Here is a 13749-nt window from a genome sequence, read left to right on the forward strand (position 1 = left end):
CTAGTAAAAGTAAATACAACAAAGCAGGGCACCGTGTAACAGTCACTGACGACCAATCAGAAAGAGGCACCATGCTGACATCACGCCTGCCATGTCTGTAGACATGCTCACGTCTGTGTATCTGCTGGTACTCACAGAAGTCGCTGTGCCTCCGCTGCCTGTGGTAGGTGGAGGCGCTGCGCTGCGTTTTGCCGTGCGAAGAGGTGGAGGTAGAAGTAGAGGTGGCTGAGGAGGAGTGCTTGCTGGTGCCGTTGGTGATGGTGCTAGGTCTGACCCGAGCTAGCGAGAGACTGCTGCCTGTCCGGGACTCGCTGCTATCCTGCTGAAATCGGCCGGGGAAACATACGATGACCATACTGAGCAGACTGCTTCAGTGGGGGCAGCTAGTGTCCCGGATATACAAGCAATAAAGTAATAAACAGGACCGAAATGGCAAATGTGTAAAAAAGTGACTGACTTACTCAAGGCTCTTTACTGGTCACATGTCTTGAACAGACTCACCTCGTTCTTGCGGCCCAGCAGCAGGTAAGTGGCGGTGACATCGTTGTACTTCTGATTGGTCAAAGCGTCCTTGATCTCCTCACGGGAGTAGCCCATTCCCACCATCACCTCTGAAGAACAGTAACAAGGAGATGAATTGTTTTGTCCCCTCTTTCTGAATATTATACCACCAAAAGCTGAATATATCAATACAGTTTGATAACGGGGGGGTACAAATGACATAAAGCCTGTTCAAAGTAAAAGACGTGAGGAAGTTAACATGAAAAAGCCAAGAAGAGATGTAGGGAGAATCCAAGAATGGTTAGATAGTTGGATATAGGAATTGCTGGGGCACATCAGGGCTATAGCTACAAAATTAAAGGCTAGAATGAACTAACTGGGTGCATGAGAAAATTCGATGATGATCGAAAATGAATGGGAAGGGCGGGATCTGGGCGCTCACCTATTCGGCTGGCGTCGTTGTAGTCTTCTACTGGCTCCACATGGGGCTTCAACTCCTCACCCTCGTACCCAACATTCATCCACTTGTCTTTCATGATTTGCTGGGTTTGGTGACAATTATCACACAGGAACAGCTGAGAGCAATTCTAACCTGTGCAAGGTTTTCAGCACACAGAGCCTTGATAATCAAGACGGCCTCAGACCCAGAGAGCGGAGTCGTTTATTAATTTGGGTTTGCAGCAGGATCTCTCTCCCATTTCTAATTATATGACAAATGACTCAGAAATGACGACAAATACGGCTTTATAAAGATTTAACTAAACATCAGCAAGTTGGCACTTTGAGAGCAAATGACACACGCCTGGGCTTGATTTAAGACTACCACTATGATGAGGGTAACAGTGCTTTATATTTCAGGAGTTGGATCCAGATTATTTCTGGGAAGTTTCCGTGATGAAGTCAAACCGGGATTAGCCAACCTAAATTTGAGGGATATCTCAAACGGATTTCCTCAGTGGTCTGCTTTTCAGTAACTACCTACACATCAGAACATCAGAAACGGTCATCTCCACCAAGAGGCCTGGATTCCTGTCAGCTCTTGATCCCGGCATGAAGTTCCCCACACTGTGCCCGCAGTCTACCCTATGCCCGCTTGCTGTGCCTGTGAGAACACTGGAAGGTTTTCACTCACCTCCAGTGTGCAGCGCTTGGTGGGGTTAAGCACCAGGAACCTGCGCAGGATGCCCTCACAGTCCGTCGACATGTAGAAGGGCACTCGGTACTTCCCCCTCAGCACCCGCTCCCGTAGCTCCTGTGGTACGACATGTGTCTGCATATGTGAACAACTGGCATGGCCCTCCGGCCTTTCCTCAGCTACGCCATGATGACAAACGGCTGGGGTTTCAACCGCTTCTAAGTCTGACACACTGAAAACAATACGAGCATGATATTGGGTAAGTCTAGCTTCCTTCTACTAGACAGTTCTTACTTTCTGTCCAAAGTGAATCTGTGCTAAATGAACCTGGTTCTCAGTCATCCTAGGGGCTAGAGTCCCATGTGAGGTAGGAGCTAGAGTCCCCGGGGTCGTTGGGGCTAGAGTCCCCTGTGAGGCAGGGGCTAGAGTCCCCGGGGTCATTGGGGCTAGAGTCCCCTGTGAGGCAGGGGCTAGAGTCCCCTGTGAGGTAGGAGCTAGAGCCCCCGGGGTCGTTGGGGCTAGAGTCCCCTGTGAGGTAGGAGCTAGAGTCCCCGGGGTCGTTGGGGCTAGAGTCCCCTGTGAGGCAGGAGCTAGAGTCCCCTGTGAGGTAGGAGCTAGAGTCTCCGGTGTGGTCAGGACTAGAGTCCCCTACCAAGAAAGTGGATGGCCAAAGTCTGGCGTTTTTTTGTGGTATTTTATTATTAAGTATTATTATTAGTATTATTATTATTATTATTTTTGTTATATTTATCAAAAATGGATTGTATTTCTATTTTTTTCTGTGCTTATTGTTATTTCTTCTATGCTTATGTTAATTCCTTTCTTTTAACCATCTGTAAAGCACTCTGTAAACCCTGTGATTATAAATAAAGATTGATTAATCGATGGATCCTAACTGACTGATTTCCAGACTTGGAAAACGGCTGGCACTATCACTAGTCACAAACAGCACTGTTAGAATAATTAAATCTTCAGGTACACAAAAAGCTATATTCCACAGCACATGGGAACTCCAGACAAATTCGAAGCCTTCGATTCTTTACGGTGAATTATGACACTACGGTGCCGTTTTCACTTCCAGTTGTAGATATTTGAAAATGCCAGCATACAGTTTCAGGAATTAAGTTACAATATTTTCCAATCTACAAATGTCACAAAGCAGGAATACGGGGGGACAGCAACAGGAGAAACAGCCTTGCCTTGAGATTCTGCCCGTCGAACGGCAGCGAGCCGCTGACCAGCGTGTAGAGGATGACCCCCAGGCTCCAGATGTCCACCTCGGGCCCGTCGTACTTCTTGCCCTGGAAGAGCTCGGGGGCAGCGTAGGGGGGGCTGCCGCAGAAAGTGTCGAGCTTGTTACCCAGTGTGAACTCGTTGCTGAAGCCAAAGTCTGCAATCTTTATGTTGGAGTCGGCGTCCAGCAGGAGGTTCTCCGCCTGCATCAGCCAATAGAGAGAATGATTAGAGGTGTGTGGGCGGAGTTATAGGAGCTGCACCACTTTCGGTTTTCCGTGTCCAGGACTGGATGCTGTTTGCTATATCCTAAGCAATTTCTTAAGCATAAAGTCACAACTAGCTCCCAGCAGCACAACAAACTGAAATGTCTGAGCGAGACGCCAACTTACAGTTGTTATGTTTATAGACCTGTGCCAATAACAGTGGCACAAACATGAATTAGAAAGTTTATAATCTTATTATACTCTTATTTTAGATATCCCAGCATGTGGCATAAATGTTGCAGCAAAAGTTGTGCATCATAGCCAAATACTAAAATATAGCTATCCTTTTTATATGATTGCATATTCATAAGCAGCATAGAAGTATACCTAACATTCTAGCACACTATAACAGCTTTAAAATGCATTATATAATAATGATAATATGATAATAATAAACATTAAACTTGTATAATTGTATAATGTTTGTTATTAATGTATATTAAAGCTGTTACGGTATGTTAGGATGTTATGGTATACTTACATGCTGCTTATGAATGTTCTATGAATGCATTATAAAGACATTATGAAGGTCCAGTTAATGTAAGCGTCACTAAAAAAAACAATACTGGTTTCTTCTCAAAAGGATCATGTGTGTCCACACATACCAAGCCACTACTGAAAAGCTTCTTGGGTCCTTCACTTCTATGAAAGACAACATTTATTTCTCTGAAATCCTCTTTAAACAGAGCTCATGGTTTCTGTTACGTTCAAGGATTCAAAATAATCCCATATATTTGTTCTGCTTATCTTTTTCAGGGTGACGGTGTACTAAAGAAATCACAAATATACTCGTTTTCACCATGGCAATGTACTGACCTTGAGGTCCCTGTGAACAATGTTTTTCTGGTGACAGTAGTGAACAGCAGACACAATCTGTAGAGGACAAACATAGAAGCAGCAGCAGCTTAGTTAAGTGTCATAAAATAACACTCGTGCTCTTAACACTGGATTAGTGTAACACATTAGAAGGCTGCAGCTGCGATCCTCAAGTCTCACCTGCCGGAATTTGGCTCGTGCTTCTTTCTCCTTCATTCTCCCATGTGACACAAGGTAGTCAAAGACCTCACCTGAAGAAACAAAAGAGTTGGGAGAGGAACAGCAAAAATCAATCATTCCATCTGTGCAAACACTACTAAGGCGCTAGTCTGTCCATCCGCCCGCCCGTCTATGCTTTTAAGTAACTTTTAAGCTCGGCGTGCATTTTACTCTGACCCAAATTCCCATCCCTGCCTAATTCTTTCCACCTTATTTCTGGGGGCACTACTGTGGAAATAATTATGAGTAACTTCTGGTGAAGCAGCGGAAGTATGCGTAAACTGGCAAGAACTTGTCATGCTTTTGAGTGCTAGCCACCCGCAGCGGTCCCTTCAAACGCATCTAACATATATAGTGTTACATATATTGCTTTTTGGTGGATTTTTTCTTCTCTCTGTGGCTTTAGCGTTGCCTGCAGTGGCACTATGGAGCTCACTAATGACCAGGCTAAGCTGAACGTGTGGCTGAAACAGCAATGCGACAATCATGCGCCACAAACAAAGATGGACTGTAGCTGTCGATCTTGGCACACCTTCCATCGCCTGCCAGAAGATGAAGAATTGAGATGAAACTGGTTGAAGCACCTAAACTTAAAGAGACCATTGAAAACCCTCTACATATGTTCATGTCATTTTGTTGACAAGAAACCAACGGAAGCAAGATTAATTCCCACTCCCTTTAACAAAATGCTTCCATCCTTGTTGCTGCGGAGACACTGACACGTCTCGTAGCTTTTAACATTTTTTATCGCCTCACTGTCAGTCGATGAAGTAACTAAATAATAGGGGTGTGACGGATCAGAAAACTCACGTTCTGATCGTATCACGGTTACGAATCTGATTCTTTTTTGGATCAAAAAAGATACACAAATATAACTTTGCTTTCCTGCTTTGTCTGTATCTTTTCAGTGCAACTCTGCTTTGTACGGAAGTTCACAGAGGACATCCATCGTTATATTTTTCTGACATGTTATGGGGAGATCCCGACTTTATTTTTCTCCTGATCTCAACGTAACCAAAGCTGTTTTTTTAAGATCATGATTTGTTTTGAGAATGCACGCAAACAGCATTTGTCAAGAGAATGAGGGAAGCGGATTCCACTAATAATGTCATAGCTACTGCTATTGAATCCATGCAGTTTGTTTTTTTATTGCGTTCCCACCAAAAACTTAACCTCCCCCCATGTGCTACATTGAGAGAAATGAATTTCAAGCCCTGAATGCAAGTCCTCTATGGACTAACATCGAGATTTAGGGAATTATTCCTTTAAACAGTAACAGCAGCAGTAAAACTGTATTTCATGCTTAAACTTTGCAATTAATCTGTAGTTCACAGATGTCGAACCATGAGGGGTATCCGCGCAAATTACGGATCAGTTACAGTCCGTTACACCGGTACTACATTTTTTACTGTATGTGGCCACTTCTTCATGCCATTCTTCCCCATCCATCAACCATAGAAGGCAGAGGTATGACAACATTGATGCGTTTCAGAGTTGACAGGCTTTGTGCCCACATATCGATTTGTTATTTTATCACTATTGATCAAAAACGCCAATGCAGTTCAGTGGTGCAACAAAGCGGAAGTCATGGCCATAATTTATGCAAGGTATCATGGGAGCAAGTATTAAGGGGTTTTCTCAATATGTGTACTTGACCGTACTTGTGTTCTTGTGTACCTGTTTTACATCATCTCCCATTGCTGAAGACCAGTTCCTATACTAAGAACAGAAGGTACGGTAAAAATCCCTGGATGTTGTTCTTGCCCCGCCCCAAATATCAGGGGTACATCGGAGGCATCCTCACCAAATGACACCAATCCCACGACTCATTCAAGTTAGCAAGACTGGTCTTGCCAAGACCACAAGTACGATCTTCGCATTCTTGGTATTGAAAAGCAACCACTGACTGGTTGAATCGTCACTAAGCAATCACACAAGAGATTACTTGAGAGATGAGACCACGGTCCTGTGTCTTTATTTATGGCTTTATTTATTTCCCTAACTTTTTAATATTTTGACCTATAGTGTGTGAGATTACATCTATCTGTGACTCTAGGAAATTCCGAAGTTCCTACAAAAAGAGTTGTGTATTTTCAGCACGATAATTGATTTGTCATAAATAAATTCAGTGTACCCATCTGTGACCTGTGTACCACGGTTTCCATTTTTTTGGGTGAACTGTTACACGCCAACATCTCAGGAAAGAGTGTATGAGACAGGGTGCACATTAAATCGGAAGCCAAGAAGACTGTTTTCAAAACAAATACCGTAGTCCCCTGTATCTGCGGGTGATGTGTTCCAAAACCTACCATAATAAAAGTGAAACACCCGCAGACCTCGTATATAACATGATTTTTGTAAACATACTTATGTTAAAGTTTAATTGATAAATTACGCACAGTAACATTACCAACATGAAATATAGTAATTATACAGTACATTATACATAATTGCACAGTACTGTACTTTCTCTTGAATGAAAGGGATTCTGACATTGTAGCCTAATTCTCAAGAGATGATAGAGTAATGAGAAAGAAATATATCAAGGGATGACAGAGCAATAAAAATCATGCTTTTTATACATTTTTTATACAAGGGTGGGTATGGGGGACAAAGGGAGGGGCGACATGTACTGAGTGTGACTAGGCTGGCAGATTTGGCAATCTTACAGCCTGCGCTCATCTGGCGAGTGGTTTGGAACTTATGAACTATTTATTTCTGGAATTTCCTTTTTTTAGGCTGCGTTTAACTGGGAATAACTGAAACCGAGGCTAATGAAACTGAGACTATGGTGGTCCCACTGTATGTATGCAACACTTTAGACCTCGCATGTCGAAATCCCCATCTTTGAGGTGCAACTGCAATATTCCAATATTGCACAATTTCCGATTCCAGCACCAATGGCAAAGTGTGTTTGCTTATGTCCTTGAATTGAAATAGAATTAATTTCTCAGGAGTTCTTTTTTTTCTACAGTATGATGGTGTATGTGTGTGTGTTTGTGTGTGTGTGTGTAAGGGGGAGAGAGAGAGAAAAAGGGGCTTCATTAAAAAAATTGAGGGAAGGGTTTAGGCTGACAGGAGACAGACAGGGAAAAGAGTGAAAGAAAAGTCTTCTGAATGAGACACAGACATGGTATGGCAATATGAGAATGTGCATTAGAGTGGGCATGAGACAGAAGAGTATCGAGTTTGTTTATGTGCATACCTGTCTTCTTACATATGAACCCTCCGTAATAATGTGGAACACTAATAACACAAAATCATATGGAATAGAGGCTGACCTGGAAGTGCATTTTTCAGGCTCTGAGAGAGTGATCTGGTTAGCTGTCCATCAATGTACATGTTATGGAGCATTTTAAAAGAGTAATCAGTGGGGCATTTTCTCGGCTCTGGTAGGTGATGCTAGGGATAGACCCTGCAGTTTGACCTTAGACTAATGACGATCCATGAGTTAAATGAAGGACAGAAATGTGCCAGGAGAAAAAAAACCCCCAGTCTAGCTGGTGTGGAACAGGCCTCAAAGCTCGATGCCTGATCAATGAGACAGGCGTGTGTGTGTCAGTGAAAGCCCAGTGGTGTGTTACTGTGTGTTCTCAAATGTGTATGTGTGTGTGGGAGCCAAAGTGAGTGAGTGAGTGAGTGAATGAGCGAGAGAGAGAGAAAGAGAGAGAGAGAGAGAGAGAGAGAGCACAAGAGTGCTTGTCTATGCCTCAGGCTGTAAACAACAGCATCAGATACAAAGACAGAAGTCGGATTCCGTCACACGCAGATCTTTTGAAGAGTATCTTATGAGCAAATGGGAGGGGCACTTAAGAGAAGGAACAGATGAAAGAATATTAATAAAGTTGGCAATGGTTCAGTGCACATTAAAATGTTTACTGGAGTGCATGTACCAAATACCTACACTGGATATTTTTGGCACTAATGACTAAAAAATGGATGAAAGGAAGAGGAAGCAAAATGCAAACAACTATTATAGATAAACCAAATATAGTTAGAAGAACAATTACTGATGGTGTGTCAACCTGGTACCACACCATTTTTAGACATTTACAGGCAGGTCCTGGGTTAAGAACACCCAGCTTACCGACAACTCGGACTTACAAACAGACTGCCATAGAGACCATTATACTAAAGATTTGGGTTTAATATAATGGTTTGTAATAATGAACGAACACGCTACTTTCTGACACTCGTGAAAACATTGCAAGGCTTCAGCAGTTTGTCGGCTGTAGGTACAGTACAGTACCGTAACATTTGTAGTTATTTTATTACTGTATTATGTAATGTATTATTATTTTGACTTACCTACAAATTTGACTTAAAGGCTGAGTTAGGGAATGGATCTCATTTGTAAACTGGGGACTCTCTGCATTATTCAATATGAGCATATTAAACCAAACAGGGCATATTAGGTTTGCACTGAGAATGAGATATTCGACATAGATTTGGAAAAAAATAAAAAATTGTACTGCTTTGTTTATTATTTATACAGTGAGAGTTATATGATTTGATTGGCAACAAGAAGAAATCCACCAATCAAGACACTCATTGAGAAAAACAGGTAACCAGTAATTTGGAAACTAATATGATCTTAGTGGTGTTTTGTGTCTTTGTTTCATTATGTATTTTCTTAGCATGTACATTAATTAACAAATAGCAACATTTTTCAATATATTAGTAAAAAATCTCTAATATGATTCTTAAAGGCCAAGTGGGAAACCAAAGTGCAGTATTGAGTTCTAGTAATTAAAACCAGCCTATTTCCTGGACACTTGTAACCAGGTATAACTTGATGTTTAAAGATTAAGATCTGTTAGTCACCAGCTGAAATACACTTGCATCATTTGTTATTTTACTATACTGTAATTGTCCTCCTGCCAGGAAATACAATTGTAAGTAAAGGAGGAGTTTAAATGTGAACAGCCATGCGTTAAATATTTTCAGCTAATAATTCTAACAGCAGTTCCCCAGCAGTGCTACAATGAAGTGTTGAATGCAGAAGCACAATTATATTCAATACAACAATCCACTTATACAAAAATGTCTATCCAGACAGCCTGAGAGAGACAGAAGGCAAGATGTCATCTAACAGGTACGCAAACTGACTAAGATCTAATCCATTTGATGTACCTGTGACTACCCCCATGTCGAACTGCACACCAAATCACAACACATATGGAATAATTGAGCAGTGCAGATGTTCACACAAAGTAAACAGGTGTTTCTGTAAATTACACAAAAAAACAACTTTTTGTGGTAGGGTGTAACAGTAGAAAACGCCAAGAGTACGGATTGTTGCTGGGGTTTTCTCTTACTGTCTCACTGCTCGTTACAGGAAAAGGATTTGACCATGCTGGATAGTTAACCTGTTTGTACAACGGACAAATAAAAATGTAAAAATGATAAAAATTCAACTCTGATCTCAATATCCATTGTGGTGTTATCCCGTATTGAAATATATAACTCTGTGTTCTATTTTGAACCGATACAGGACGCGATTCCTCCAGTATTTCTTCAAATTGAATGTGGAAACCCTAATTGCTAATTAATGCCTGTGACTGTGGGCACATACACTCTGTATGTTCTACTGAATGGCAGTGCTTTGAGTGGTGAAATACACTATATGGATAAAAGTATTGAGACATCTGGCCAGTACATCTAACGGAACTTTCATGACATCCTATTCTAAATCCTCAGGCATCAGTATGGAGTTGGTCCCACCGTTGCAGCTTTAAAAGCTGCCACTCTTCTGGGAAAATTTTCCCCAAGATTTTGGACTGTGTCTGTGGGAATTTTTGCCCATTCATCCAGAAGAGCATTCGTGAGGTCAGGCACTGATGTTGGATCTGAAGGCCTGGCTCGCAATCGCCATTCTAGTTCATCTCAAAGGTGTCAAGGCTCAGTGAGGCCAGTCAAGTTCTTCCACACCAAACTCACCCAACCATGTCTTCATGGACCTTGCTTTGTACACTGGGGCACAGTCACGCTGGAACAGAAAAGGGCCTTCCCCAAACTGTTCCCACAATCTTTTATGCATGGAATTGTCCAAAATATCTTGATGCGCATATTCCCATAGACACACTCCAAAATCTTGTGGAAAGCCTTCCCAGAAGAGTGGCAGCTGTTATAGCTGCAAAGGGGGACCAACTCCATACTGATGCCTAAAGACTTAGAATGTGATGCTATACAATTTCCTCTGGGTGTAATAGCCAGGGGTCCCAGTACTTTTGCTCATATAGTCTATGGCTGCAGTATTTTGCAGTTCCAGTTGGCGCAAGTTTCCGGCAGTTTACAATGCACAGCACCAGGCTGTTGTGTGTTGGACTATAAATTGTACCACCACACCACCAATGTCTTTTTATATTGTTTATCCACAATATCTCCTTTTTAAAAAGAGGTTGTGGCCACTGAGCTTTCCTTTTCTTCACCAACATCGAAGTTTCCTCTGTGAGCACACTTGACACTTTCATAATATTACCAAATCAGTACCATGCTTGGCTAACTCAATCACGTTTTCTGCGCATTTATTTGGGCATAGGTTGCCCATTCTTAAAAGACAACCATACGTTTGGCTGGAAATATTGTTTGTCAACCGTGTTGTGACATGTGCTATCAAGCAATGCTCTTTATCAACAGTTTATCAAAGTATCTAGTTTTCTTATCGTTTAATTTTTATATTACAATAAGTCAATATCTCGTTCATATCACCTAACCTTATCCCAACTCCAACCCACTGACCAACTGTCCGGCCCTAATGATTTAAACACATTCAGTCTTGTGAGAGTCCTTGTCACGTACAAGATGCAGAAACAGCACATTGGTTATCTGGGTTTAACACAAGTGTCGTGAGTTGAGAACTGCAAGCATCGAATAAATAAAATGGGAAATATTTGGCAGCACTGCATGTCCTCTAGAAATACCATCGTCAGATTTAAAGGGCTTCGGAAAATTATTGCAAATGTTGAACAAAATTTATGATCGACCTTATGTAAATACATATACGTAATTTTATGGCTTATGTGTTTTTGTCTTAATCAGGAAGATTGTTTTTTGAAGACTGGTCCATAAAAAGGTCAGTGTATATATAAAATGCCACTTTTGCACATGCAAATTACTGTTACACAAACAGGAGGCCAAATGAGTCATAACTAGAACTGTGATCAAGATATGTAGGAGTATGCATCTTTTATCAGTGTGCAACAATTATGTTTTTCCTTTTAGCGAAAATTAGAAGTACAAAAATGACAAAGTACACTAATAGTGCAATACCATGTATGGTTTAAACTGGTTTTAAATTGGTATTAAACTCCATCTGTGACAAAAATATATACAATCTCACAGGGCATCCTTTTGCATTCTAACATTAGCAAATGTTTGTATGTTAGAATATCCTAAACCATCCCAAGCTACTTGTACAGTACAAAATGTACAAGGCACAATGAATGACAATGTTTTATTTATATAAAGTATAGAACCAAATGGTTCCTGTAAAAGAAGTTGAAAAAAGTGGAAAGTCTTTGCACTTGCCAAACACTTCTCATAAACAATGTATTCTTACATTCTGAGTTATAGCAAAAGGATTATTATCAGACCTCTATTGGAATAAAGGAGACTATTCCTTACTTGTCATAACAGGACGTGTTTTCCAAATTACAGTCATAACTACAGACGTAAAAGGTTGAAATTTTCATAACCCAAGCAATATCCAGGAGTGCTGTACCGCTGGTGTGAGGCAGAAGGTAACTATATATTTTAGTGGAAAAATAAAGTGAACTGAAGGAAGACAAATCTTGGGGATAAACAAAAGGACTATAGTAAAATATATACCTTCTAGGTCAGTTCTGCCCTATACCTGTCATTGTTCACCGGAAGGTACCAAGAAACAAGCATTCCCTCAGTTAACCTCCATTGTGATCGTTCATCAATCTAAAACAAACTAAACCGGTCCAACCATAAGACTTCATCAGGCATGTCTGAGCTAAGCCAGAATGCAGTCAAGCAACGGTTGCAGAAATCCCTGGTATCACTCGGGAATACTGAAAGATTTGAACAATTATTCTCGAGTTTGACTGAATGTTGGAGACTGTCAATTTGCAAGGCAGATACTTGGCAGATGTGCTCAAGATCAGCAATAACTTAGCATACCTGCATATGGTGCTTGTTTGAAGGAGCAAGATATTCTCAATCTAGCATGCCAGTTTGTGCCCATTATGTGTGGCCAGATACCAGCATATATCAAGGGGAAAGTTTTTTTTACTTACAGAAAGACTTCGGAGTCTCAGAGGTCTCAGAGATCATGTATGGTTTCTTAATGATTCTCGCTTCATGTATCTTTGAGGACTGACTACATTAAAAAATGTATTCACTGCATACAGAGCATTCACACTGGTTTGTTGGATATGATTTATGCAAAGTTCATCGTGGAAAAGTTTTAGATCTTTGACTTGTTCTAATCATCAGTTTAAAGAGGAGCCGAGGTGACAGAGAAATGTACAAGCAAAAATGGCAGAAGTATGAAATTCAAACAAACACAAGCAACCATCCTGTTATATGGTCATCTACTTCCAAATCCATGTGGTCTTTTTGTACAGTGTGTGCCGTCATCCTTGCCACTACAAACCACACATACATTTTGTATATATCACAACAATGTATGTGTCCAATCAGCCTATTTTTTGGAAGCGTGATTCTTTAAATTGAGCTGAACTGAAACAAAAGGCTAAAAATATAAAAGAAAAACTGATATGGGGGAGGGACCTATATCTGATTGGCTGATTCCTTAAATATCTTGCTGGTTTCGGTATTTAGGTGTTGATAAAATTTGATCCTGTAACGTATATTAAGACCCACCTAACCCGTTATTCCGAATATCCATTTCTCTGTGTCTGGATGTTCTCATCTCAACGGCTCAAGAGTCTGCACTATTCCATCTATATCGAAACCATGTTTTCTGGGATTTTTCTTCCACTTACAAGATTTAGTATTTCTACTCTGTACTGCTATGGCAACCCTTTATGTTCACAAATCGTTCGTTACTCTGATCTTAGCTTGATATGCCAATGTTAACTTTAAAAACAATTTTTTAAAAGCAGGAGATTTTGAGTAGTACTTTTTACTGAAAAACACAGGCTCCAAAATTACTGGCACCCCCTTTTTAAATATTTTGTGAGGCATCTCCCAGGGGGTATAAAGACACCAGTGCTTCCCCAGTCAGCTATGACAGTTGGAGGGACACTGCACCATTCCTACATGCAGAACGTTTCAAGATCCATGGTGGTCTTACCTTTGTGCTTGTGAAATGCCGTCTTCATATCAGACCACAGATTTACATATGATTTCAGGCTGAAATGGCCATTACAAAGGGTGGCATATTTTGTTTCACCACAACCATTTTTGTCTCGACTTATGCTTAGGGTCATTGTCGTGGTGGAAGGTCTATCTACAGTCCACATCTTAACCTCTGGGCAGAGGCAACCAGGTTTTGGGTTAAGATATCCTGGCACTTTTTAATTCAACATACCATAAATTTTATCAGGAGCCCTGAACAACAAGCAACAAAACAGCGGCAAATCTGAT

The 13749-nt window shown here is 41.0% G+C and overlaps 1 protein-coding gene across 5 annotated transcripts in view; it reads right to left on the reverse strand.

Moving 5' to 3' along the window:
- The window catches only part of mark4b (MAP/microtubule affinity-regulating kinase 4b), a 60654-nt gene that overhangs the window by 10447 nt on the left and 36458 nt on the right, over positions 1–13749 (reverse strand). For 3 of the 5 annotated variants that reach the window (XM_072701477.1, XM_023812236.2, XM_023812239.2), the window contains exons 6-12: positions 4132–4202; positions 3952–4008; positions 2836–3072; positions 1634–1753; positions 944–1043; positions 502–611; positions 136–322 (exon numbers count right to left, since the gene is read on the reverse strand). In XM_072701477.1, the coding sequence (XP_072557578.1) occupies positions 136–322; positions 502–611; positions 944–1043; positions 1634–1753; positions 2836–3072; positions 3952–4008; positions 4132–4202 (882 nt within the window). The remainder of the gene's footprint in view (positions 1–135; positions 323–501; positions 612–943; positions 1044–1633; positions 1754–2835; positions 3073–3951; positions 4009–4131; positions 4203–13749) is intronic. The other 2 variants (XM_023812237.2, XM_023812240.2) reach the window with 1 other exon arrangement.

Source organism: Paramormyrops kingsleyae, chromosome 17 (genome assembly GCF_048594095.1).
Source record: "Paramormyrops kingsleyae isolate MSU_618 chromosome 17, PKINGS_0.4, whole genome shotgun sequence".
Taxonomy (NCBI): domain Eukaryota; kingdom Metazoa; phylum Chordata; class Actinopteri; order Osteoglossiformes; family Mormyridae; genus Paramormyrops; species Paramormyrops kingsleyae.